Here is a 26,285-nt window from a genome sequence, read left to right on the forward strand (position 1 = left end):
GCAAACCGGTGACTTTCCCAGCCGTTTACCAAGAACCTCTGTTTGGATTTGTTTCCCCAGATGACAGGAATTTCTTGCGGCTGCAGAGTGACAGCCGGAGAGAGGGCCAGCACGCGCGGCTCATCAGCCCGCTGGTCCACCTGCCCCGAAGCCCGGTGTGCATGGAGTTCCAGTACCAAGCCACGGGCGGCCGCGGGGTGGCGCTGCAGGTGGTGCGGGAAGCCAGCCAGGAGAGCAAGCTCCTCTGGGTCATCCGCGAGGACCAGGGCGGCGAGTGGAAGCACGGGCGCATCATCTTGCCCAGCTACGACCTGGAGTATCAGGTGGGGCGCTGAAGGGAGCTGGGTGCCGAGCTCCAAGGGGATCTTGCCATGGCTATGTCACTGTTTCACAGGGCCGCCCATTCATCATTAGAGGACGTGCTTAAGCGCTCCTGTTTTCATTGTGTTTCTCCTGTTGCCTTGGCAACTAAATGACACTCTTATTTGTTATGCAGAATGTGCCTATCTCTGCACCCAGACTTGGTTCTTTGTTCCTCCTATTGCCTTTTATATTGCTGAAATCTTCTCCAACAAATGTTTCTTCTCTCCATTTTATTTTAGATTGCTATCAGGTAGACTGACAAAGGGACACGAAGCCAGGGAAATAAACACAAACAAACCCTTCACACACAAGGGAAGAGAGAGACCTGTGGAGCCCCCCAGAACCCAATCCCAATCCCAGGAGGAAATTGGAATAACCTCCCAGACGTGTCCCCTGGAGTGTGAGCCCAGGAAGGGGAGCCCACGCTGTGCACGCTCAGTGGCCCGCAGACCTGAGGGCGTCCTAACCGAGTGGTTTAACACTCAACAGCTCTGGGAGATGAGTTTTATTATCGCTATCCCACAGCGCAGGAGGCTGAGGCACAGATGGGTGCGCACAGCTGTGGCTGCAGCTTGGGTAGGAGTAGACACACCTGGAAGAGGTGACTGAGAACCAGCCATGGCATTAACCTTCTCCTCCCCAGGCGAGCAGCAGCAACAGATGGCCAGCAGGACAACCAACTGCTCGCCCAGCTTGCCAGAGGACATGTGCTAGTGTGCAGGAGAGAACAAGGGCCGATTAAAGAGCACTTCTGTGTGCAGGCTGAGGTCACTGTCCCTTGAGGTTGTAAAGTGTCCTGAGGCCTTCCCCAACCCTGCCTGGGTTCCCACTTTTAAACCTTAATGCATTGTTTTGTAAGTACCTGTCTGCACTTGCGCCTCACCTGCTAGGGCTTCCCTGGACAGAGTCTCGTCTTGCTATGTTTTATTACTATCGCTGTGCCTAGCACGTAGGAGATGCTCAGTAAACAATTAGTGGAAAAACAAATCCTTTTCCTCCTAGTTGTAGTAATGGAGCCCTAAGGCAACTTATAATAAAAATCCAAAAAGCAATGTTACCCACAAGTCTGTCCAAACCTGTGTGCGAAATTTCTCACATTACCCCACCTGCTCTTGTCCTCTGAGTTTTCAAATACCTCGATTGGGCATTTGAAAGATTTATGAGAAAGGAACCTCAAAAGTAGCTGGAGAAATTCCAACCCCCTTTCAATATTCTCTGATTGTGGTCCTTATAATCAATATATACTAGTTATTGGACAATAAGATCCATCACCTTGTTACATTTTCTTATTCCCACAAACATGCATTTGATTTGAACAAACTCATTTTAAATTAAGATTTCAAGAGCTATAGCCATGTGGTCAACAGATGTGTACCAGGTGCATAATACACACACACACACACACACACACACTAGGCTTCGCTTAATAGAAACTGGAAATCCTTTCACTGTTTGGACCAGGAGGCTCAGCTAACTGGAGGCTTTTGTTCTTCTGGTTTCTAGATTGTGTTCGAGGGAATGATAGGGAAAGGACGTACGGGAGAGATTGCCATTGATGACATTCGGATAAGCACTGATGTCCCACTGGAGAACTGCATGGGTAAGTGAATATCTGTCTCTTTCAAATAACACACCAAGGGTTGGGCTGAACAAGGGGAGGCTACATGCCATTTTCCAAAACAGTTGGTGGAGCAGCAACAGTCCACGCAGAAAGAGAGGTGTGGGTGCAAGTGCAGTTGAGGTTGAGTTCAGAGCAGGAGGGATGAGGTGAGAGGAAGGCTTCTATCCCTGTTCCCGATCAGAAATAGAAGCACACTAACTACGTGGAGATTTGGGGTGCCAAGACCCCATCATCAAACTCCAACTCTTAGCATAGAAAATGTGAGAGGACCCGAGCAACTGCCAGTCAAAATTATTGTATATGCTGGAAAGGTTTGATGGATTTAATGGAAGCTTTCCCTGGTGAGCAAAAACAGTACATGTGTTATATAAGAGTGATAACACAATTACCCAAGTAGTTCTTTTACATGAATGAATTGTGGGGAAAACCATGGCATATGAAAAAAGATTTCAGACTTTAAAACGAATACCTCTAATACCCAAGATCCCAGAATTATTGTAGGATTAAACACTGCAGGTCAGGTGACCAGTATGGGAAGGCTACCATAACTGTCATCTTGGTCAGAAGTGCTGAGCAGACAGCCCACCCAAGATACACACATCTACTCAAGGCCTTCTGCAGAAGGGGTCACCCTAGGGCATCACAGCCATAGGCAATCCCCACAGCAAGGGGCAATCCAGAAAAAGAGCGGGACCTATTTCAGTCAGCAGAGAGGCTGTGATAACTCACCAAGTGCTTTTCTTGGCACATGAGTCTGGGGTATGTGTGTGCCTGGTGATGTCAGAAGCACCTGGGACTGCCCCAGTCCCTTTGGGCAACTTTCAGGACCCGGGCTTCTAAAGTAATCCCTGCTCTGAGAAAGTAATCAGTAGTAAGTGACTGATTACAATGCTTTGGGGACCCATTACTCTATGAAGGACTTTTGTTCCAAAGCAACTTTGAGAATCTCCCCCACCTACCTCAGCCCTGAGATGATGATGTGTTAGACACAGTTAGAACATGTGGAGGACGTGGGGCATTTTCCATGGAGTGTCACAGAAAAAAACCTAACGCAGCCTCCTTCATCATCATGTGCATCCGATGATTCACCCTATGTTCATCCAATTTTTTCTTCCCTTTATCTAACTGAATTTTTTTCTGTTTTTTTTTTTCAGAACCCATCTCAGCTTTTACAGGTGAGAATTTTAAAGGTAAAAGTTTTTTGTTTTTCTTTTTGTTTTTGCATGCCTTTTCCTTTCCCCGCGTGATGTGAATTTGGTGGTGGGAATAAACCTCCAAATTTGACAAATTTCACAAGCGAATATAGACGCCGCACCTTCCCACCACTAGAGGGCACTAGCAACACCTGTAGATGTGTGGAAAGGGATTGAGAACATCACTGTCTCTTGTTCAATTAAAGTTTAGAAACCTATAATAGAGACAAATGAGTTACAGATAAACCTTTAAGACTTACATTGTCCAATGGGGAGCAATGAGGCTGCAAATGCAGGTGTGATGAGAAAGGAGAGGCTGTGGGAAGACTGAAGCCCCCTCCAAAAAAAAAAAAAATCAGTTGTAAATTAAAAGTGAAATGAGGTGGCAATGATTTATTTTAGCCTGAAGATGGTTTCTTCCCAGTTCCAGGGTACCAAGGCAGCAGTCTCGATTAGCCCTCGCTGAGGTACAGTGGCAGGCGGTCTTGTGAGGGAAGAGACACAGATGTGATAGTTGAGAGGAGGAAGCATTGCCAGGTTCAGGAGCTGACGTCTGGTAAAGGGAGTGAAGAGGTACATTCGATGGCTGGAGTTAGAGCACTTTAAATGCAGGGCTGGAAATCAGAAAAGGCCATATTCTCCCTAAGAAAGCATAATAAATAGCAGAACAGAAAGAGAATAATTTGGGAAGCTTGTCTCAGTCTCATCGGGGGTTGGGGATTGGGGGAGGCCTCCAACCCTGGGTGATAGTAATGTTTGTGGTATTATAATACAGTGGGTTTCACATGTTACCATCATTGCAATCCAGTTTGTTGACACGGCTGAGGGTCCCACCCAGGTTTCTAATGCTAAACATTTAGGAGCCACCTGAATGCCTTACTGCCATTGACCTGCATGAAATATCACCCTAGGGGAGACTCATCCTCACCTAATGACAAGGGCTGTTCATGACCTAGTTGATGCCCACAATTGTGAGGGTCGCTGTGCACTGTCTGTACAGGCTGGGCTTAACCTTCTGGATGACAGCATTTCAGAGATAAGGACCACCGTTTTCATATCTGACGTCTAGACTCATTATCTTCACTCTCATTAATCTGTCCAGCTCCTGGCTGGAAAAAGATGAATCCCTGGTTTGACACATAGATGTGCTCCCTGGCTCCAGATCATCTTTCCTAATTTGCCACTCACCACCCACAGCTGTAAGACAATCCATGAGGGACCAGGCTGATGACAGAGGAGAATGTCAGCCTGCCCTGGAGAGGAGTTTTTCTCTTACCTTTCCTTGCCTTCCTGAACCCCATGCCCAGTCCCCATTCCAGCAGTTTAAAGTATTCAGAGTACTCATAGACCCACATAGGTGCTCCCTGGGTGTGAGGTTTATGTTAATGCAAATCCAAAATGTTGGAAGGAAAGCTGAGCTCCAAACTGAACGACTTGGATTACAGTTGATTTTCAAGTCCTAACCTTCAGGACCCCAGGTGATGCTTATGCTGGTGAAGGAAGCCTGCATATGTTGTTTCACTTGACTCTCTTTGGGTTGTTGAGACTCAAAGCTCCCAGAAAGGCTGGTTAAAGATGTGTTGGCAGCTGCTGCAGGCACCGTTTTGTGTGTGCACCGTGTTGGGTCATGACTGACAAGAACAGTGGCTAAGTGCTTCGCTTCCGTAAGAGAATAAACAGACCAGGGCACGTGTGCGTTCCTTGAAGCCATGCTTACCGTGAGGCTTCACAGTACAGTCACGTTCTTTTGTAAAAAAAAAAAAATATATATATATATATAAATAAAATCTCATTGGAGCAGCAGCGCTCATTTAGCCAAAATAAACACAGGGCTTAGTGACTTGAAGGTAAGAATTTCCAGTGCACTCCCAGTAGGCTGCTTTGGGGCTTAAGTAAAGGCAGTCTGTGCACGAGTTGTAGGGACTGGCCTGACTGGCCACCCACCACTGTTGTCTTAGAAAGTGGCAGGCATCTCTGGAAGGAGGAAACCAAGTCTTAGAGAGCAGAGAGACTTGGCCAAGGAGCACTGTCGAGAGAAGATTTGGGAATGGGCAGTTCTTGTATGGCATTGGCACGTTTGACGTGGAGCTCTGAGTTAACACCAGAGACCCTAGCGCTGGAGCTCTCTTCTTTCTGGCCGAGTCCTGATTGACCTCAGCATGCAACTCTGTGTCCTGACTCAAGCAGACTCTTCATCTGTGAGAGGCTGTATGTTCCACATAAAGAGCGACTCACGTTCTGTTCCTCATCAGGGCAGGACAGCAGAAGCCGTCGTTTGGTCAGGGCATAAAATCAGCCTTCTCACTCAAAAAAAAAAAAAACCCAAAACGAGAAATCTGGTTTGGGCAGGCAAGCTGTAGAGAGTCGATGCTGAAGCACTGTTAACAATGGGCACTTACTCTGTTAGCATGTTTTTTCAACTGGAGTTGTTTTGCTTTTCCTTTATAAATTGACCACGCAACAGAAGTAACCACACTCTTTAGGAGAGATCGATGTATTCTAGGCAAATCTTTTAGGGAAATGCAATAAAAGTGGCCTTTGGACCTGGACTTATAGGGATTCTTGATCTTTTTTTATATTTTAAAGTATCTTTCATTTTCTGACTCTTAGTGATTTCTTGCCGTGCAACATTTTCTTTTTGTTTAAATCACCCCGTGTGTTCTGCTTAGTATTATATACTTAGGTTGTGTACCGAGGTGTGAGTCAAGGATGAGAAGCTATGCATGAAAAGAGAACTGTTTTGAGAAAAGAGACAGAGAAGAGAGAATGGATAAACTGTGTTGTCATGTGACTTTTAAAAGGACCTCTTCTTGTTGTTACTATGAGTCACATTTTAAACAATGTAGCCTGGGTGCTCCTTTCTTTCCTTTCCTAAAGCAGTGGCTGTAAACATGGTGCATCGTGTATCTTTTTCTAGGATTTGAGCTTTAACAAATGAATAACCATATGTGGGGGTGGGGGGTAAGAACCGAGAAGAGGTATAATTAAGGTGATGGATTATTTCCTCTTACCCAATACTTTCATTTTACAATAAAAGGAAAAAGAATAATAAAGAAGCCAGTAAAAATATATATAAAGCCCATAATCACGGTTCTGTAGCTTGTTGACCAGGTGCTTATTTTTCCGGCGGCTCACTGTGAAGGCCGGAGTTTTTGTTCCTGTCAGAGGCTGTGGGCTTTGAACAAAGCAAGGGCAAAGAGCCTAGGTCTGGTGCCCTACCTGTTAGAAGCCCACGTTGATCCCAGGCAGGTGCACTGTGGGAGATGGTGGTGAGAAGGAAGGAACTGCTGCCTCACTCTAATGGCTGCTAAGAGGAACATCAGTGTCTCCTGTTAAGAGCTGTGAACGTGGTTTTATGTCTTAGACCATTTCTGAGGGCCAGGGACCCCATCTCTTGGGTGTCATTGTTGCCTTTCCGCAATCCTCTGCAGTTTTCAGGAGAAAGTGAACATAAAAGGCTGTCTCTTGGGGATGAAGGGAGCAGTCTTAAGAGAGGCAATTTTGGGCTAGTGCTGTCTGGCATTTGACTCTTTGCCTCAGGCTTGAAGCTCCACGTGGTACCACCTGGGCAACCCTGCCCAGTCACACCCCCATCTCTCCTCTCCTGCCCAGTCACACCCCCATCTCTCCTCTCCTGCCCCACCCACCCTCCATCACCCGTGTCTCAGAGCTGGGGTTGTCCACTAGTATCAGGGATCCCATCCCAGGGCACAGAGCCTGGCCGCCTCAGATTCCCTTCCTCCCGGATGCCGCTCCTCCCACGCTGTCTCTGCTCCAATTGCTTCTGAGACGCGGATGCAGAGGGTTAAATGGTGTTCCTGCACATAATCCTCCAGATAGGCAGCCATGGTGCAAATCCTCCTCCTGTCCCCGCCCCTGGGGTCTCCAGCTGCCAGACCAAGGCGGGGGTGTTACTGAGCAGGGGAGTGTGGAGGTCAGATGTGTGGACCGGGGAGCTGCTTGGCTGCCATCCTTGCCCTGGGGGACACAGAGGCGTTCTTCATGAGGTTCTCTCGTGCACACTGTCTCTCCCGCCACAGAGGCCTGACACTTCCCCTCCCCGCAAGTTTGCTATTAATTTCAACAGCTGCCAAAGTCAGTTTATCTAAGGGAGGAAGAAAATGTTTTTCATCAACTTTCTTCTCCAAGCATACAAGAGGACTTCCATGAGGACTTAAACTCCTCATACAAGTCCTTAAACTGAGAGGACAAAACTTAGTTTAAAGAAAAGAGCAGTATCACCAAAAAGTTGCAAAACTTCAGCCAGCTACAGATTTGAATTCAGAGGTATTTAAGACGGACATGGGAGAGATCCCCACAGTTTCTGCCAACTTTCCAAAAACCTCCCATTGCCCCCACCCCCACCATCCACTGTTCAATAAGGCAAATAGAAAGAGTCATTTCTCAGGGATGGTTTGTACTTTTATATCCTTTCCCCAAACAAATCAGAGGTCATGACCACATTCTTCTACTATCTTCTATAAACTTCTCTAGAGGAGTCAACCTTTTTTTCATTTGTTTGTTTAATCTCACAAATTAAATAAGCCTTTATCTGAAATACCCCATCACCAGCACTTCATATTCAACCTGTGTAAAGAGGACTGTGTAGACAGGCCAGGCCCGAAACAATGAGCCTCTTTCTTTTTCTTTTTCTAAGAGAGAGACTCACCACTGGTCTTTCAAAACATTTCCTTTGGAAACCCGAGCAATCCCTTCAGGTCTGGTTGGCATTTCACAAATGGAGTTGTAGGAGATGCTTCCTCTTTTCAGTGATTCAGGGAGAACCTGACTTGACTGAGGCACACCAAACCCCAGACAGGTTCAGACAGAGTAGGAGGGAGGCAGAAAGGAAGAGAGCTGCTTCCCGCTCTGTCTCTGTTTGGTTGGAGTAAGAGGTCTGTAAACTTGTTCCATAAAAGACCAGATAGTAAATAGTATAGGCTTTACAGGAACTACGGTCTCTATTGCAAGTATTTAGCTCTGCCATTGTGGCAGAAAAGCAGCCATAGGCAATATGTAAACAAATGAAGGTGACTGTGTTCCAATAAAACTTTATTTACAAAAATAGGCCGTGGGCCACATTTGACCCACAGGCCACAGTGAGCTGATTCCTGGATTAGGGTGCAGGCTAAGGATTAGTCCACCTGGTTCCAGTCCCAACTCTGTCACTTCCTAGTGGTGTACAGTTCCTCAGAGGCCGCTGGGCATCTCTTGGGTTGTGACTGTGTGCTCTTGCCCTCCTCTTCAATTTTCCTCTAAGTAAAACCAGGAAAAAAATATCATTTATCCTCTCATGTCCTCAAGTCTTTTCATCTGAGGGTCATGAGGAATAAACAAGATAATTTGTGTGAAGCCTGCAGACCATTGGCTAACACACATAAGAAATGGCTGCTCAAGGCAGCTATTGTTACAGCCTCATTTCCCAATTGCTCTCAATTTGGTGGCTCTCTTTGCAAATAGGCCTGGAAGGAACACCACCCAATGTATAATTGTTTTTGCCTTATTTTCTCCCATCCACATCTTCTCAGAATTTAATGTTTCTCAGAATTCAAATTCTTTGTGTTCGCATTGCTTTTCTCCAGAGAGCTCAGAACTTTTACAGATGGGAGCATGCTCAACCTTGCAAGTACGCTTGGAGTTGTTGACTATTTAAATATCTGTTTCTCATTATCTCGCACAATGGGAAAACCTTGCAGAGAATTAGGGGGGTGGAAATTAATGAAAAATAGTTCAGGAATTGAAAGCATTTTCCCATTGTGGAAAAAACAAAGATATGTGAGTAAGCAGTAGAATTCAGATCAATCCAAGGAGAAGTTCAGGTCAGCACATCGCCTGCTCTACATGAGGCTGAATTCTCACCCATCCTCCTTCTCCCATACTGAGGTACCTAGCCCAGGCTTTTTGTTGTAAAGCAATGGCCTGGCCACCCTGTATGGCTGATGGGGCAAGTGGAGCTAAAATTGTGCAAGTCATCAATCTGGGCAGTTGGTGCAGGTGGAAAAAGTAAGCATCTTTTTCCAGTTCCTTATAAAGGTTCAATATGAGCTAGCAGATTCTCTAGGATTTCCTGAAAATAACTTTTCCATGAAGTACCAGTGGGCCATTAACATTTTCCAGAGAGCCTGACCATTTCTCCAGAACACATTCCTTCATCCACCTGTCCATCTATCCATCTGTCCTTCCATCCATCTATCTAGCATCATTGGATTGCTGCTGTTGTTTGGGAAGCCAATTTTGGTGAAATTTTCACCTTTGTTGATTTATCACCTTCCTTTTCTCTAAATGGCAAACCCCACCCTCATTACTATATAGCCCTCAAGGCTGGGGCAGAGTGAGGTCCAAAGCAGCACCATTCATTTGCCTTTAGGATTTGCATCTCTTTAGTCAAAGAATGTTCTAAGAAACTTCTGCCCCCTGTCAGCGGGAGGCAACTAAAAACTGGGAATGAGGAAATGGTTGGGAGTTGCATTCTCACCACCTTCAGATGAACGGATAAATTCATATAGTCTGTTTTCTCATTTCTCCAAACAAATGCCCAGGGAAAATGTTTAAGGAGCCAATATAATGTCCCCCACATAGCTTTTGTCAGTAAAGTGTTCTACACATTGATAATTTCAGGGTCAGGGAGCATTAATAGGAAAGGGAAAGAGGGTCTAGGGTGAAGTTGTCTTTCCAAGGAGAGCAGGATTGTGAGGTAATGGGTCTCTAGCTCTGATTCTGAATATGTGATCTACCTACTATTCTTGGCCCCCTGGATTCTCCCCACTGGCCCCTACGTTGTCTCTATCACAAGAAACACTTTGTCCTTCCCTGGCCCCAGCACTTTAAGTCCTAGATGATGTATTTAATGTTGCAAACCGACATTTTGGCTGGAAGAAAGCAGACTGAGACTATATGGTGATGGAGGAAGTGTAGGTGTTTGTGATCATGTTCTGCTTGCTAAATATTTGTGCTTCTGTCTCTGAGGTCTGCTCAGGTGCTTCTGATGTAAAGTTAACCCATGTGGACTTACTGCATTCCTTTCTCTGATGAGGAAGCCATGGCCGCATAGATGATGGCCTTCAATGTGGAGCCAGATCAAAATCAGAGCAAACCCTTGGGGGAACAAAGGGGCGGCTCTGAGGAACTTTAGACCCACCTCTGCACACTTTGTTGTTTCCTGTGCATTCTTGTAAGCTCACATGAAAATCCAACAGCAAGATGGTTGCCAAGCAGCAGATACTCTTGGTGACCTGAATAATAAGTTGATACCAGTTCACTGTGACTTGCAAGCTGGCCGTTTCCAGCTCCTTGCTTTCTCTTCCTTTCTGTTCTATGCATAATTTCTAACATGGCCACAAATAAAAGAGATACAAAGGGTCTTTTCTCAGCTATCACAATGAAATCAGTAAAAGATAGTTTGGGGACAAAGAAAAAGAGACGGCACTGTGGGAGATGGTGATGTAGGAAGGCGTGTTTGGGGAGACTCCAGCATTCTAGGTTGTTTCCACCCAGCTGTGGATGTGGTGTGTGCACACAGGTCCTTGTTAGAGCTCTTCTTGTATCAGGAGACTTCTGATCATCCAAGAGGTACAAATGAACCTGTGCCTTAGCAGAGGGGATTCCTAAATCTGGAGGAAACAGTGATTCAGAGCTAGAAGGCTGAGCAGGCTTTGAAGTATTTTCCAACAAAAATGTTCTCATTTTTCTATCACTTCTGAGAAGACACTAGAAGGTCAGATCCACCTCTCAGCTATTCCCCAAATCAAAGAGAGGAGTTCTGCTGGTCAGGTACAGGGATTAGAGAATGCTGACTCAGAAAGAGGAGTTTAGCTTCAGCCCAGTGTTTCATTCACCAAGCACTTAGGGAGTGCCCTCTTTGTGTCCACTCTTAGGCAGGGATGAGAGCAAGTTATTCCCGCGATAACAGCCAGTCTCCCCTGCTTGAGGAGAGTCTGGGGAGAGGGTGGGGTTGGGGAGAGGAGGCAGGAAAACGCCACAAGCCCCGGCTGCTGCATCTTGAGATGCCCTGAGCAGAGGAGGACCACTGATGCCTGAAGAAGGCGCAGCACCCCCTACCCGTGGCTCCCCTCCCGGGCACCCCATGAGTAAAGAGGACACACCTTCCTGGCCACCACCACTTGAGGCGAGCAGCAAGGAGGCATTTTTCATAGGCAAAACATACATCATTTTTCAGAAGTAAAGATCATGTCTGGTTTTGGCAAGCTCAAAGGCTCCTAGTCCCTTTCTGGGCCAGATTCTCATCTGATGTAAATCTTTGGGAGAATCAAGTTGTAACACTGCTTTGCATCAAGTGGGACTCTAGCCAGTCTTTCCCCAGAGTTACCCTGTGCTTAAATCTACTACATCATCTCCATGGCAACCAGCAGCGGCCAGCCAACGTGGTTGCCTTCTCAATGCTCTGCCAGCTTCTCCTCCCTGCTCCGTCTTTTCCATGATTAAGAATGATTTCCCTCCCTTTCCCCTTGCTCACTCACTCTAGCTCTCATATACCCTCTGTCACTCCGTGCCCACATTCTTTATTGCTACTTCCCTTCCAATCTGCTTTTAAAAATCCTCTATCCAATTTTTTTTAAAAATGAAGATGCCTTAGTCATTACTTGACAGTGGTAATTGACCTGTTTAGACAAGACCGGGCTGATTTCAATGGGCACAGAAGCCTTAGCTAGCCAGAGTGGAATTTACCTTCAAGTCTAGCCAGCCTAATTAATACATTGTTTGAGAATGCTAGCCAGCCAGACCAAATATGGTATTTCCAGACATTCAGGGAATCTGCCTCACTGAATCCCAGAAGTCATTTCAGCGGCATTTACTTGGATGTATTCATGCACAGGCACGCGCATGTCTGTATATGTGTGTGTGAGAGAGAGAGAGAGAATATTTGTATATATTATAATCTTATTGTGGTTAAACAAAAAGAAAAAGGATTTGCAATCATACAGTTCTTGGTCGAATCCCATGCATACTACTTACTGGCCGTGTAACCACTGTTAATTTCACCGGAGTCTTGGTTTCCTCATCTGTAAAATGGGTCTGACAGTACCTACCTCGTGAGGGGGTGAGTAGGCACTAACAGCAATCATTTGAAAGTGCTTGGCACGTGCTAAGGACCGAGCACCATCCCCTTCCCGGTACGTCCCAAGCATGTGTGTGTTTCTCTCTCTTTTAAATTAATTTTTGCATCAGTCTGCATGCGCTCAGCCTAGCAACACTCTTCTGTGTCTCTCCACCAGGGGGCACCCTCCCGCCAGGGACCGAGCCCACAGTGGACACGGTGCCCGTGCAGCCCATCCCAGCCTACTGGTATTACGTAATGGCCGCCGGGGGCGCCGTGCTGGTGCTGGTCTCCGTCGCGCTGGCCCTGGTGCTCCACCACCACCGGTTCCGCTATGCGGCCAAGAAGACCGATCACTCCATCACCTACAAAACCTCCCACTACACCAACGGGGCCCCTCTGGCGGTGGAGCCCACCCTAACCATTAAGCTAGAGCAAGACCGCGGCTCGCGCTGCTGAGGGCGGAAGCAAGAACAGCACCCCAAACAAACAAGAAAGACTGCAAACACGTTGCCTCAATTTTGCACTTTTTCCTCCTCGCCTAGTCTCTATGTGACTCTCAGAATCTCTGTCCTGGGTCCCCAACCCTGTGAGCACTCTTAGCGATCCCAACCATCCTCCTTCAGTTCCTTTTGGGTTTTGAGTTTTGGGTTTTGTTTTTTTTTCTTATTTTTTTTTTTTTTTTTTTTGTTGATTCCAAACCAACAAAACCCAAATTCTAATGCTGCATCTTGGAATGTCTAAGAAGAGACCCACCCCTAAGCCCTTCACCGCTCAAGGCTCCGGTTCTCTGGTTTTCCCCTTGCCTTACCCCTACCTCCTCTCAGTGGGCAGTCTGCCAGGAGACTTGGGGGGAAAGTGGATCTGCGTGTCTGTACATAGTATACATTTGCACGTGTGAATAGCTCTGTGTGTGTGTGTGGGTGTGTGAGAGACTGGCTCGTTGTGTGTGGGGGGAGCGTGTGGGTGTGTTCAGAGAGGGCCCCTTTAATTCTTGTGTTACTTCTCCTGGGGTACATTTTACGAGAAAATAATATACTGTACAAGTTCTGTTTACTTGGAGAAGAGATTGAAGCTTTTTGTTGCCTTATCTAGCTCTGGCTGGGTTTCTGTTGGCTGTCATTGTCATCTCCAGGTACCTAAAATAAATAGCGGCCATATGGAGTGCAACGTGGCCTCCCCATCCCTATCCCCATCTCCCCAGCCTACCCAACACAAGAGGACGATTCCCCAGCACACTCAGATGTGACCCCTTGTCATGTCTTCTGGTGTCTTTGAAGTTATCAAGATAACAGCCTTTGGGTGTGAGTGGAACCACCTCTCCTTCCAGCCCTGAAGCAAATCTGTCTCATGTTGCCTTATAAAAGAGAAGCTCATAATGAATGTTTAGCTTTCATCGGTTAAGTCCAATCGTTTGGAATAAGTCATAGAGAATAACGAATCTGAGACTGGTGTAGGCAAAGCAGTCGTCTGTTTAAGTTGAGAGAAGGAGAAGTTGAACAAGACAAGGAAGAACTGAAATGTTGTCTCCTCACCCTGGGGGATTCGTTGGGCCCAACTTAGGATGAGGTTGAGTAAGAAGGTTGAAAACCATATTCTTTGGTATTATATTGGTCGTTGTAATAGCATTTGTAAAATACGGAGGGGAAAAGGAATCATGTGCTTTTCTTTCATGGTGTTAATGTGTGCCTGAACCTATAGCCACTAAGATGTAAGGCTGCCCACCTGACTTAAATATCACGGGAGAAAAGAAAGTAATCATGTCTTCAAACATACCAGTGTGCTGCCCCAAAAAGCATTCATGGCATATGGCAAATAGACCCTTGTAGGCTGGCCCGGCATTCGCAGATGCTGCTGCACTGTCAGAGAGAAGGGTAGAAGATACATCCATTGCTGCTCATTTGTCCTCTCTATGAAATGCAGGGAGAGGGGTGGATGATAATGATGCTGTACAAAGTATGGATTAAATGATGAGGCCGATTCCATTGGTAGAGAATGCATATTTTAAGATCCTCACTGTGCTAGGACGCAGCCTTGGGGGAGTTTATTTTTTACCTTCCTGCCACGAATCCACTGGGGAGGTACAAAATTCTCCCCAAAGATGGTTGCCTGGGTTGAAAGCCTCCAGGCACCTTCTGAGAACAAAATAGTAATGCTTTTTTTTTTTCTTTTGGCTGCTTGGCAGAGAGACTTTCAGTATTCTTTCAGAATATCCAGATAGGTCCCCCCAACATACATTCAGCTTTCACATCTGGTTCATTTCATCCTCCTGAAAGAACAGTGCTCTCCCACCCTTACTCTGTTTCAAAGAGCTCCTCTGTCTCGACCACAGCAGCCCTGCCAAGAAGAGAAAAGATAAAAGGCTAGTGCATGTGCCACCTTGAAATTTTAAGAAGTGTCCTACCCCAGCTGAAGATGGAGAAAGAATCGGGGCAGGGTGGCCAGCAGCCCAGGGTGCCCTATGATGACCAGCAAGCCCATCACTAGGGCTTTTATCTCACTGTCCACAGTCCCGCAAAATGAGTGGCCTTCCTGTAGGGGCCCCATGAGGTGTGGTGACTCACTTCATGCAGAGTGGTGACTGTCTGAGTTGCCCTATACCCTCGAGAATTCCCCTTTCTAGGAACCTGCTGTGTCTTTATCTGATGCCCCCTGTGGCTTCATCTTTATGTACATGCCATAGTTGAGAATATGAGACTGCTCAAATCTCCGCGAACTCCACGATACACTTCAGCTGGGGATGTCACAGTTTCTCTCCCTCTCTCCATCTCTCACTCTAGCTTGCTTTCTGTCTCTATCTATCTCTCCCCTTCTCCTGTCTACCCTCACCCCACCCCAGCAATTTTCTGTCTAGGTACTGCACTACAAGGGTAGCTCTTCTGTAAAATGCCATGCTTTGCAGCTTTCAAAAAAATAAAATTCTATATTTCATGGAGGGAGGGAAGAGTCGCTCTCTTCTAAGGAAATTGACTGGACAGGTGAGTGCATGCATGCGTTAGAGTCGCTTCTCAGAACACAACGAGAGGATAGCAACTATTAAAATATGAATGAATGAGTGAGTTGAAAGCCTAGCTGGGGCTGATAAAGCTTTTGCCTTATTAGAGGTTTCGCGTCAACACCTTCAGGAGGGAAGCCCTTATCTCTGGGGTGAAAATCCCCTTCTTGATAGTATGCTAGCAATTACCATCACCTAATTGCTGGCAAAGGCAGAAAAAGAAAAAAAAAAAAGTCAGAGCATTGCCATTGACAAAACAGGATGCTGAAGATAAAAATTGTCTTTTCCCTTGTTTCACATTTTTGGGATTAAAGCCAGAATTGAATAGGAAATCCAGTAATAATTCTGAGGTTGATAACCCATCTTTTAAAAGGCCCTGTCTTTAAAACAAAACTAGCAGGCAAGAAAACACCTAAATAATCAAAAATTACCAAAGAACAGCAACAAAACAAGAAAACCTAAAGATTTTTACTTCCTGATCTTACCCCCTCCCTGGTACTGTGACATCCCTGCATTGCTCAGTTGCCTGTGTGTCAAAATAACTTGTGGACATTGGAAACTATTTGACAATGTATTGTGTGGAATGTAATAAAATGATGATATTTTTATACAAACATCTGGGCTTTTTTTTTTCCTCCCCTTTGCCTGTGAGAACACAGTTGAAATGTAGGCTTTGAACAAATGGATATTTCCAAAGTTTACACGTCGCCTCTGAGCTACAGGGCATGTCTGTGGGAGGTAGGTGGGTTCCCTCCTCAAGGCGAATGCCAGCTTTTCCTTCTTTTTATTTTTATTACTGCTTGTTAGGATTTTTAGCCAATTTGTGCAGCTGAGCCAACTTTTATGATTGGTGTGGGATTTTGCAAAAGTTGCTAAGTGCTAAATTGCTAAATGAGATTCCACAAAATTTCTCTTAATGGCAAATCCCCGGAGATTGAATTCTACTTTCAAAGGGCCCCACGTGGGAGCGGGACAAGCTGAGCTGAATCATGCACTCAGTCTGCCGAGACAGAGCACTCCCTTTGGAGAAGCAGCAGCTCCACCTCACCTGTCACCTGTCAAGGTAGTACTTCCAAGGGGATGTGGCTCTCCAACCTAGGAGAGCTTCCCCAGGCCTAACAGGAATGTGTGGCATGTCAGGGCTCAGAAACGTTCTAGACTTCGTTTTCGGCAGGTAGTGAAGATAATTGTTTGATTACTGTGGACTTGGAACATTTTATAAAAGGAACATCCAGAAAAACATCAAGGAAAGGCACTTGGGGAAACTTACTCCAACAGCCAGATCTTTCTTGCCAAGGATTTTTCTTTCATCCTCTTCTTTGGGTAGTTAGTGATCTAGTTATATAAAATATTTCTCCCAGAGAGAGCAAAAAATCTAGGAAAGACAACCTCCCAGCAGTTCAAGTTTTCTAGGTAGTGCTCAAGAAGAGGTGATGGAAAGATTTTCTCCTACCCCTACTCATGGGCTCCATCGGGAGCCATCCGTCAAATCGGGAGCCTCCCTCAGGATCCTGAGAACCCTCCTTACAGGTCCTGAGAAAAGGCACTATTTCTGCCAGGGTCCTTCTTGCTTCCAATCCATCCCTCTGTTCAAGAAGGAGTGCTTTTTAAAGCTGTACAACCTGTCCAGGTGATGCTAAAAGGTGGCAGTTTCTGGCATTCAGATCTTTCAGGAAGCTCTGTTAGTACAGATGGTTCAGTTCAGTGTGATGTCACTATCCTTCCCCCGGAGAATAGAGTCCATGTCCATGATTAGAGCGTTGTCGTTTCCCCACTATCCAGCTCAGTTATGCATTTTGTCCAAATAACACTTGGCTTTCCTTAAGGCCATTTGTTCCCATTAGCAAAGAATGAAATGAAAACAAAGTATTTATTTTGAACAAGGAGAGAGGCTCAGTCAACATTTTCTTGAGCTGACCTCAAGAAAAGTGTAAGTGGTGGCTGATTTAATTCTATCTGGCATTTAAAACGCTAAAAGGTGACAGGCTTCTGGCGTTTATTTAAAATTCCAGATAGAATTAAATCAGCCACCATGTATGCTTTTTTAGCATTATTGTTTGGGAGCCACCTTTTGTCTAGTCCCAAGACTTATTTTAGGAGTATTTTCTCCCCTCAATCTTTGACTTCAATCTCAGATGTCAAACACAGCACTGTTACCAGCAAACATTCCTCGGTGTGGTATTCAGACTTAGCACAAGCATAAATGTTGCAGGAGGTATGTTTCCATGGATCACAAATACTAGAGGTCAAAGCCCAAGATGGTCTGTTTCTGTTCCTACCTGGTCCTTTCACATGATTTAAATGTGCATTCTTGCTTCAACCACTCCCCTCCTACCCAAATAACCAAAGACCAGCCATGCTGATGTGGCACGATGTGCCTTTTCCTCAGCCCTCTTCATTTGTTTTGAGCAGACGCTGTGGCCTTTCTGTAATCTGTGATGAAAAGCACTTTGTTCTGGAGTTTTGATTTGCCGGCTTATAGGCTCCACATCAGAGCCAAACTGCAGATCTGTAGGTGCGGGCTTGTTTTTCCTCTTTAATTATGCAGATCACTGGTGCTCTCCCAGCTGTAATTTGCCTTTCATCCACTTCAGTGACAGCCCACAGAAAACACAAAACAAATCCAACTAGAGAGAAAGGAGGGGCGAGGGTAACACCAGCTGATGATCTTACAATCAGCAGGGAAAAGAATCACCTCATATAAATAACATTGGAAGCTAGGTATAGTGTGGGAGTTAATTAAGCCTGACGTGCATCAGGCACACCAGAGCAGGTGCAGAGGTCAGATGCTTTCAGAACATATTGTATACAGGCGGCCACATACAATCAGAAACGTGCACTCTTCGCAGACATCAGGCCCTGGGCCTCAGCCAGAGCACTTTGCACCAACTTCTTGGAGGTCTCCTATTTGACCTTAAACCTTAGGACTGGGGAGAGAGAATATTTGGGAAACTGTCAAAGAGCAGAAAACCCCACTTAGCATGGTGTAGAATGATGGAGAATCTAGGGGCTTCAGAGCAACCAGCAGAAGCCATCTGTGCCACAAGCCCAGTGGGTAGGTGACCCAAGAAACACCTCTATCTTCTGGGTAAGGTGATCGCTCCTGAGCTTTTCTATGCTCTACCTCTGAGTGTCCCAAAAAACTAAAGTCCATGTACATTGAACCAAGAAATAGAAAAGACCATTAGAAGAGTCATCCACAGATATGCTGGGGACAGGGCTGGTGTTGTTTGGGAAAGAACCTTTTCTTGGGGGCTCTTGCCAGAGTGGTTATTGATACTAATGGAAGTTGTTCGGAGGGAACTTATTAGGATTATAATTAACTGGGTTATATTCTTTTTTATTAACTTAAAAGTTATACATAACTACATCTCCATAAGTGCAATATAATATAGGAAAAACAGAAAGTCCATTGCATTGTTGATGAATCCCACATTCCTTCCTTGAGGTAACCATGAGAGGTCGTTTGAGGAATCTGTTACCAGGTCTGTTTCAGACTTTTACAAACATATATGTTCATGTCAAATTATGTCTCCTGGTCCATCTGGAGTTTTGCTTTGTTTTTGTGTAAATGGTGTTACAGTGTTTGCTCACTCTTTTGAACAACTTGCTACCTTTCATTTGACAACATCTCCAGGATAATTAAGTATATACCAACAGCTCTACCCCATCCTTTTCACTGTGGGGTAGCATTCCTTATCATGCTGATATGTGATAATTTATTAACTACTCCCCTACCAGGGGGCATTCAAGTCATGTCTTTTTTTTTTTTTTAACCATTAGAAATAATACTACAGTGAACATCTTCTCTGAGTACATGTTTTCCTAGGTGAGACTTTTCGGGTCAAATGTGTGTCTATTTTCATGTTAGTAAATGCTGTAAACAACTGAGGTTGGCTGATTTAAATGAAAATGTCCCCACTTGGAGGGTAGTACAAATTCCTGGGCATTCCAGAGGTAGATCTCCGGCCACGTTTACCCAAAACATGTGATGTCTGTGCCTCACTCTCTTCCCTACCAAGGGCGTGGTGCTTGCAAGAGGAGACTTAGGCACTTTTAGTTGAGGATTTTAAGCTCAGGGAGCATTTCTCCAGGCTGTTAAATAAACTGCCAGCTTGTGGAAAATACAGCCTGGCTCCAAGTGGCATCTCCCCAGAGCTGCAGCAGCTGAGGCCCAGGAGTTAATTCCATCCCTGGGTGCAGCAGGCAGAGCCCTGCTCTCCATGAGTAATGAGTTCCACTTGGTTTCTTCAAAGAGTGACTGTGCTGTGCCTCACTGTTATTTATTTATGTTTTCTGCTAAAAAATTTATGTAAAGAAAAAATCCTTTAAGGTCAGTACACGGTACTGTGCTGCAGACTAAACTATTCCGGCAACCACAGGTAGACCCACGTGCTAAGGAAAGCCTCAAATTTGGGATGGCCGTGGGCCCCAGGATCCCACTCTGGCCCTGGGTAGGGCAGACTTCCTGGGCTGAAAGAAGGCATCAGCTTCCTTCTGGGGAAGTTCAGGGATACTGTAATCAAAGGGATGGCACCCAGTGCCTGGTGCCATCCTAATGGAGGTTCCTAAGTGTAGGCAAAGCCATTAGCCCCACAGGGCTCTGAGAAAGAATAGAGGTGGAGTAGGAGCCCAGAGAGCTGTTAGCCCCAGCACCGTATCTAACAAGAGCACTGCCCTGATTTCCATTATGTGCTGAAGTGCAAGGGCCATAATAACGTGACGCGGACTGTAAGCATTACAGGAAAGTTTCTCCAGCCATACATGTGCTGCATGGGCCTTCTCTGACCTGCCAGCAATTCAGGGCTGCTGCTGCCTCGTGGGCACACAGTGTGAGTGTGTCACTCAGGAAGGAAAGCAGCATGATGTGAGGTCTGGGTGAACTGGAAATGTGTCACACACCATGCCTTTTATCTTCTTAGTATAACTGTGCAAAATTGAACTCTTTCAATATCATTAACTAACACTAGCAAAGCAAAGGCTGTGATCCCGACCTGGGATGATGGCGTACCAGGCTGTGGCTACCCCCCCTCCCCCCCAGCACTAGGGTCTCTGCAACTCGTTAGACAGCAGCCATGGCTGGTACAATGAGGGGTGGAGAGAGCCTCGAGTGGGAGGCGGCCTGGGCCAGGCTCCCATTCTCAGCAGGCCTGCTGGTTACCGAGGCTTTATTTTAGCATAAAGAACCTTTTAGTCCATTTGTGTTTTCTTCCTGCCACCAACAGCCTGGGAGAAGGGGCAAGGATTTCAGGGGCTGGTGGGGTCTCTCCAGCGCTTCTCTAGGGCAGTTCCTAGAGAAGCTGACGTTGAGAGTGACATGGTAGCACTGGGACCGGAACAGGGCCAACATGTGTGTGTCAGAGGAGCCCCAGAAGTGGCTTGTTTGCCTCTGCCAACTGTAGAGCAAGAGTGTGAGCCCATGGTTCATGGAAAAGCCCTAGGCCCACAAGCCCATCACCACTCTCTGTCTCTCCAACTCCTGATAGGGCCACTATCCCCACCTCATTCCCTAAGGAGGACCTGGTGGCCACTCATCTGCCTTTGTGCCAGGTACACTTTGTCTCCAGCCTCCCCTTTATGCTCCTTTCTCCTCTCTTGGTGGCCCCTTTGGCTTCCTTACCCTTTCTCCCTCCTCCCTCCACCAAAGCCTTCTTGCAGAAAAGCATGGGCCAGGCTCCTTCACACGAATGCTTAGTCAGTTACTTCCTCCAATAGTGCATTCTTATAGGGCACTAAACCTAAAGGCAGCGAGGGATTATTCTCTTAGGATCACAGTCCTCAGCCACCAGCAAACTACAGGGGGGAAATCATCTCTTGAATGGGCAGAAAGGGGTACCTTTGTGGCAGCTGTAAAATCATATCATAGAGTCATTCATTCTTGTATTCAGAAGGAGAGCTCAGCTTTTCCAGGATAGCAAATTCTGTTGGTGACGTACAGGTGTGCAGTTTTTTTCAAAGGCCTACAAAGTAAGAGGGGCAATCCTTAGAAGACATCACTCTTCACATTGGAAAGGCATGAAGTTTTGATTCTTCAACCATGTCCTCTTCCTTGACCACTGGTTGCACCCGACCACTGCACCCAACTAATGTTTCTGGTGTGCACATCTCTGGAATACTGGGATTAGAGGAGAGGAGAAGTGTCAAAGTCCACTGGGAAAAACTCCCTGAAGTATAAAGACATAAGCCTTCTTTTTCTAACATCTCAGCCAAAAAATAAGAATGCAGAAGAAGGGAAAAACACTTTTTCCTTGCAATGTTCTGTTTCTCCTACTTTCATACCCTGAAAAGGTAGCCAGCAAGGAAAATGTAAATGGCCAGTTCCTTACTGACATATCTAGTGACGATGATGGAGAAAAGCTCTGATTTTTCAAAGACTTGGGGTAAAAAAGAGATTCCAGAATGGTCCCCCATCATCATTGCTGGAGTTTTCCAGCCCACACAATTGTGAAGTCTATCTTCATAGCTAACTGTTTCTCTGGCTGCATTATTCTTGTTTTTCACACCATTTGGGGGGCTCAGTGGAGACATTCTGGCCTCAGCTGCCTCCACCCTTGAAAGTAGTATTAGGTCATTTCACAGCCTTCTTGTTTGCAGTCAGTATTTTCAATTCTTTTTAGGGTTTCCTCCTAGTTATCCAACTTTAAAAATAATAGAAAATAATGGCTAAATTCAAAATCAAACTCTCCCGAGAATCTCATACTAACCTTCTCCCTTTTTTTTCTCACTTGAAACCATTTGAAGAACTCCAAAAAATAATTTTTCCATGACCTGGCATAGGTTTGGCTACAGGCCTCAGATAAAAACCCATGATAAAGGACCTTCTCAGGGTGGTTCTAAACTCAAGCCAACCCACCAAGGGATGAATGGCTCACAAGTAGCTTGACTTTCTAACAGGAGATTTGGCGAAGTTTAGATCAACATCTGAACTTTTGGCTCCTACTGCAACTGGGGGTGAATAAACTGAATTGGGGAAATTAAGTGTGTTGGGGAGGGGGGGTATCTTCAGCCAATACTCAATGTTAAACTGAATTAAACATGTTGAAGTGCCAAGAAATATCTCTTTAGTCTTTTATTATTTTTCATCTATCGAGGTTTCAGTCTTGTGTTTCCTGCTGGGATTAAAATAGAATGGCTGAGAGAATTTTCTAGAGGCTAGTTCCATCCGCACAGCCCTGTGATTTAGCTGGCTCAGGGGGTTCAGGAACTTGGAATCAAATTCAACAAAGGTTTTAAGTGGCCAAGAGCTTATCCCAAATAAATCACAGACCCCAAACAAGGTGATGAAAATCTGTGGCTTACTCTTAGTTATACTGCTGATTTATTCAATGACTTACTGCATTTTTCTTTCCTACATTCTCAATTTCTTCATCTTTAACATAGAAATAATGACACTTGGTATCTGCAAATACAATTTCAGTGGTTTCCTGTGAGCAAGAGGCTGTTTGATCCTGGCTTATAGGGCTGGTTGAAGTTTGGTGGCTTTAGGAGATTTGCTACGACTGGATATCTATAAGGTTTTATCAGCCCAGCCTCAGTTAAGGCGGAGACTTTAAACCATGGGCACAATTTACCCACTTTTGTCAGTTCCTGAATTGCCAATTAGCAGAACCGAGTCCCAAGCTAAATGGGCAAGTACTGAAATCATGGAACCTTGCTCGTCCCTTTCATGGTCCTATCTTTCCACACACACCTTAAAACAACTGATTTCAGGGCTTGGTGACTTGCAGGCCAGGACAGACCTGGGGTGAAGTGTGGGGGTCATGAGCAATGTGGAGTGATGGAGCCCTTTTGTTTAGATGTTGCCTTGTCAATCTCAACCATCAGCCCTCTTCAGAGATCCCTCATCAGAAAGGCCCTCATACCTTTCTTATTCTCTTCCCATAAAGTCCATGAAATTCTAGAGCAAGGGAGAACATCAGTGGTTATTTTCCAGAGGAGCAAGCAGAGACTCGGGGAGCCTCAGCTTTCACACCTGGGTAGAACCGTATGGGAAGTGGGCACCCTTCTCCCAGCCTGGTGTCCCGCCATAGCCGGGACTGCTTTCCTGCAATGGAGATTAACACTGACACTGAACGAGTCTTGGAGTGTCTCTGCTACACATTCTGGATGGCAAACCTGCCATCAGCTTCGGCCAGGCCTCTTACTCTACTGCTCAGAGCTGACATGGAACGGACTCTTCAAAGAAGCCAGTGTAGGCCAGGGTCCTGAAATGATCTGTGTACAAGTATCCCAGGGGTGGACTGTCTTAAATCTTTTATCTAAAATTAGCCAGTGATTTGGGGCAGACTCCTCACACTCCAGGCAATCTCGTGAAGCTCCAGTGCAACAAGTAAACAGAACACACTCATGGTGGACCACAGAAGTGGTGAAAGTGAAGGTAGGGAGTTTCTGTAAGAGAATGCAAAAAAGCAGACTAATGAAGGAATTCTAACCCCAAAGAATCTCAATTTAGAAGAAGGAAGAAAATAAGGGAGGAGGAAAGATAAATAAAGAGAGTATGTGTATGTGTGTGAGAGAGAGAGGGAAGGACCGCGAGAGACAACATTCCTATTTGAGGCCTCACTGGGAGTTTCCAGGCTGCAGGTGGAAGTGTCACGAGGGTGTTTCCAGGAAGAGCATGTGTGGTCTCACACCACCAGGCAGTGTTCCAGAGCCTTCAGGGAGAAATGTATTTCACTAGAGAGGTTCAATGTGAAAGTAGATATGGCTGTTCGCCACTTGTGCCATAGCGTTGCAACTTACTGACAAGGTAACTAGAGAATATTTGATTCTTCTTCTAGGGTGGAAGGAGTTCTGGGGCAGAAGAACTTTCTGGACTAGCCAGGTTGATGTTTTAATAGCTAGCCACATGCTCTATGACTCTGAAAACTCAGAGCAACAGTGAGATCAGTGAGACCTTGACTCACACTTTCCCATGCGCCTACTCTGTCTCAGTGATGGAAAGAGAATGGACACAAGGGAACAGAAGGGGGCTTTCAGCCAGAGACTGATCTCAGTATGAAAATGGCGTTTGTGTGGTCTACTCTGCCCACTTGATTGCTTGAACTCTGTTAAACCCTCTGGTCACTGTGAGTTCACTTCTTCCTCTCTCTATGCTGGTCCACAGCAGCGCGTGAGGGGTACAGGCACAGGTCTGACCCTCGTGTACAGGGTGGAAGATCTGTGGCCAAGCAAGGCAATCTCTTAAATTCCTTCTTGGGTCTGATACAAAGGAATGCAAGCCCAAAGCCAAGAGATTCATAGATGGGTAAAATGGTTCTGGTGCCATCTCTGAAAGAATTCCCTTCAATCAAACAGAGCAAGGAGATAAAACTCCCAACCCCCACCTTGCAGCAGCCTCGATTCCAAAGTCTCCTCTCTATTCCCACATGTCCTTCCTGGCGTGGCCCAGGCTCACTGTCTCAGGCTCTGCTCTGGGCTCCACAGCACTTGGAGTCATCTCCACAGGGACCCACATTCTTTTGTGCTAATTTGGCACAAGTGTGCCTTTGGTGTGGACCTGCCACACTGAAGGTCCTTCCTTTATTTTCCAAAGTCCTCAGTATCCTTCCTGGATGTCCTAGAAAGCCCTCTTAATAAGGTACGGTTGCTTCACTGGTTAATTGGAGACTGAAGACTACTCTTTCCCTCTCTGGGTATGCCTACCATGGAAACATGAAACCCCAAGTTTCACATCACCACATCTTCACGTTCCTAAGAAGCCCCCTAAGAATTCCCACCAAAGTGAAGAGGCAATAATATGAATAAATTATCCAGCCAACTAGAGTCCGAGACAGAGCGGGCACTGTTTTCCAATAGAACAGGGCAGTAGTGATAACAGTGGTAGTTACAGTGGTAGGTACAGTGCCTGTCCTCACCCAGAGAACAGGACTGGACTCCTGGGGCCTCTTTGGTCCTAATACAATATTTAAGAGTCAGTATTCAAGCTTTGGAGTCAGACTGGCCTGAGATTTGAATCCACACAGGGGCCTAGAAGGAAACAGGGTCACGGGGGCACAAAGGTTGAAGGTGAAAGTCCTGTGGGTGGTAAAATCCCTTTGTGATCTGTGTCAGAGGTGGGGCCCAGTCCTCTCTTCCTGGCACTTCTCACATTCACAAACACACCCTCCCACTGAAACAGAGTCCTGCAAGTTCCTCTCCAAGTTTTCCCTCATTAAAAATATAAAATTATATATATATATGTATATGTGTGTGTTTATATATGTTATATATATATATAAAAATACATATATATATATATAAATACACACACACCTGTAGCCCCAGCTTGGGAAGCTGATCACTTGAGTTCTAGAGTTCAAAGCCATCCCGAGCAACATAGCAAGAACTTTTCTCTTAAAAAAAATTAAAAACAAAATTATTAAGTCTCTTATCCCTGTCTCCTGCTATTTCCTGATCCCTTCTCTCGCCTTCCCAGTGGGGCCCATGACCCATGGCTGCCATTTCCCTTTCCAGGGAGCTGCTGGAGCTCCTAACCCATCATTTGCCTCCCTACCCCCACAAAAGGTCAGTTTCTTTCACCCTGGGCTACTGGGGCCCAGTGGGAGAACCACATCCTTTCTGGCCAGCGTCCTAAGGAAAAAGGCTGAGGTTTCCCTCCCAGGCCTAACAGAAAGGGAAGTAGCCAATGAAGGGCAAAGATGGCGTTTGAGAGAGAAAGCCCTTAATCCAACACAGATATCAAGAACATTAGCAAAAGGACTAGAGAAAATTGCTATCGAAGTAAATGGCTTTTTGTACAAATGTTCCCTTTCTTGTGTTTTCCCTAGTGTGCATCTTTCTTTAAGACGTTAACAGATGCGCTTTTGAAAAATGTGATTAACGTATCCTTTTTTCGACCCCTTCCCACTCACCCGAACTCCTGGGAGGGGTGATTACACAAAAAGCCAAGTCAAGCCACTAAAAAGTGTTCTTCTTCACCTTAAGTAGCCTTTGATTCTCCAGGTGCAGAAATCTCAGCTGCATCTGGGCAATTGATTTCATTGAACTTTAGAAATGGACCAATTCTTGGGAAATCATCTCATCCAGTTCTCAGCCTCCAGAGACAGAGGCTGGGAT

General features: G+C 45.8%; 1 protein-coding gene across 3 annotated transcripts in view; it reads left to right on the forward strand.

Annotated features, from left to right (window-relative positions):
- The window catches only part of NRP2 (neuropilin 2), a 114,299-nt gene that overhangs the window by 80,465 nt on the left and 7,549 nt on the right, over positions 1-26,285 (forward strand). For 2 of the 3 annotated variants that reach the window (XM_053597052.1, XM_053597053.1), the window contains exons 13-15: positions 61-323; positions 1,867-1,963; positions 3,139-3,159. In XM_053597052.1, coding sequence (XP_053453027.1) covers positions 61-323; positions 1,867-1,963; positions 3,139-3,159 — 381 coding nt within the window. Of the gene's footprint in view, positions 1-60; positions 324-1,866; positions 1,964-3,138; positions 3,160-12,410; positions 15,842-26,285 lie in introns of those variants that run through there. The other variant, XM_053597054.1, reaches the window with a different exon arrangement.

This window comes from Nycticebus coucang, chromosome 7, assembly GCF_027406575.1.
Source record: "Nycticebus coucang isolate mNycCou1 chromosome 7, mNycCou1.pri, whole genome shotgun sequence".
NCBI lineage: Eukaryota > Metazoa > Chordata > Mammalia > Primates > Lorisidae > Nycticebus > Nycticebus coucang.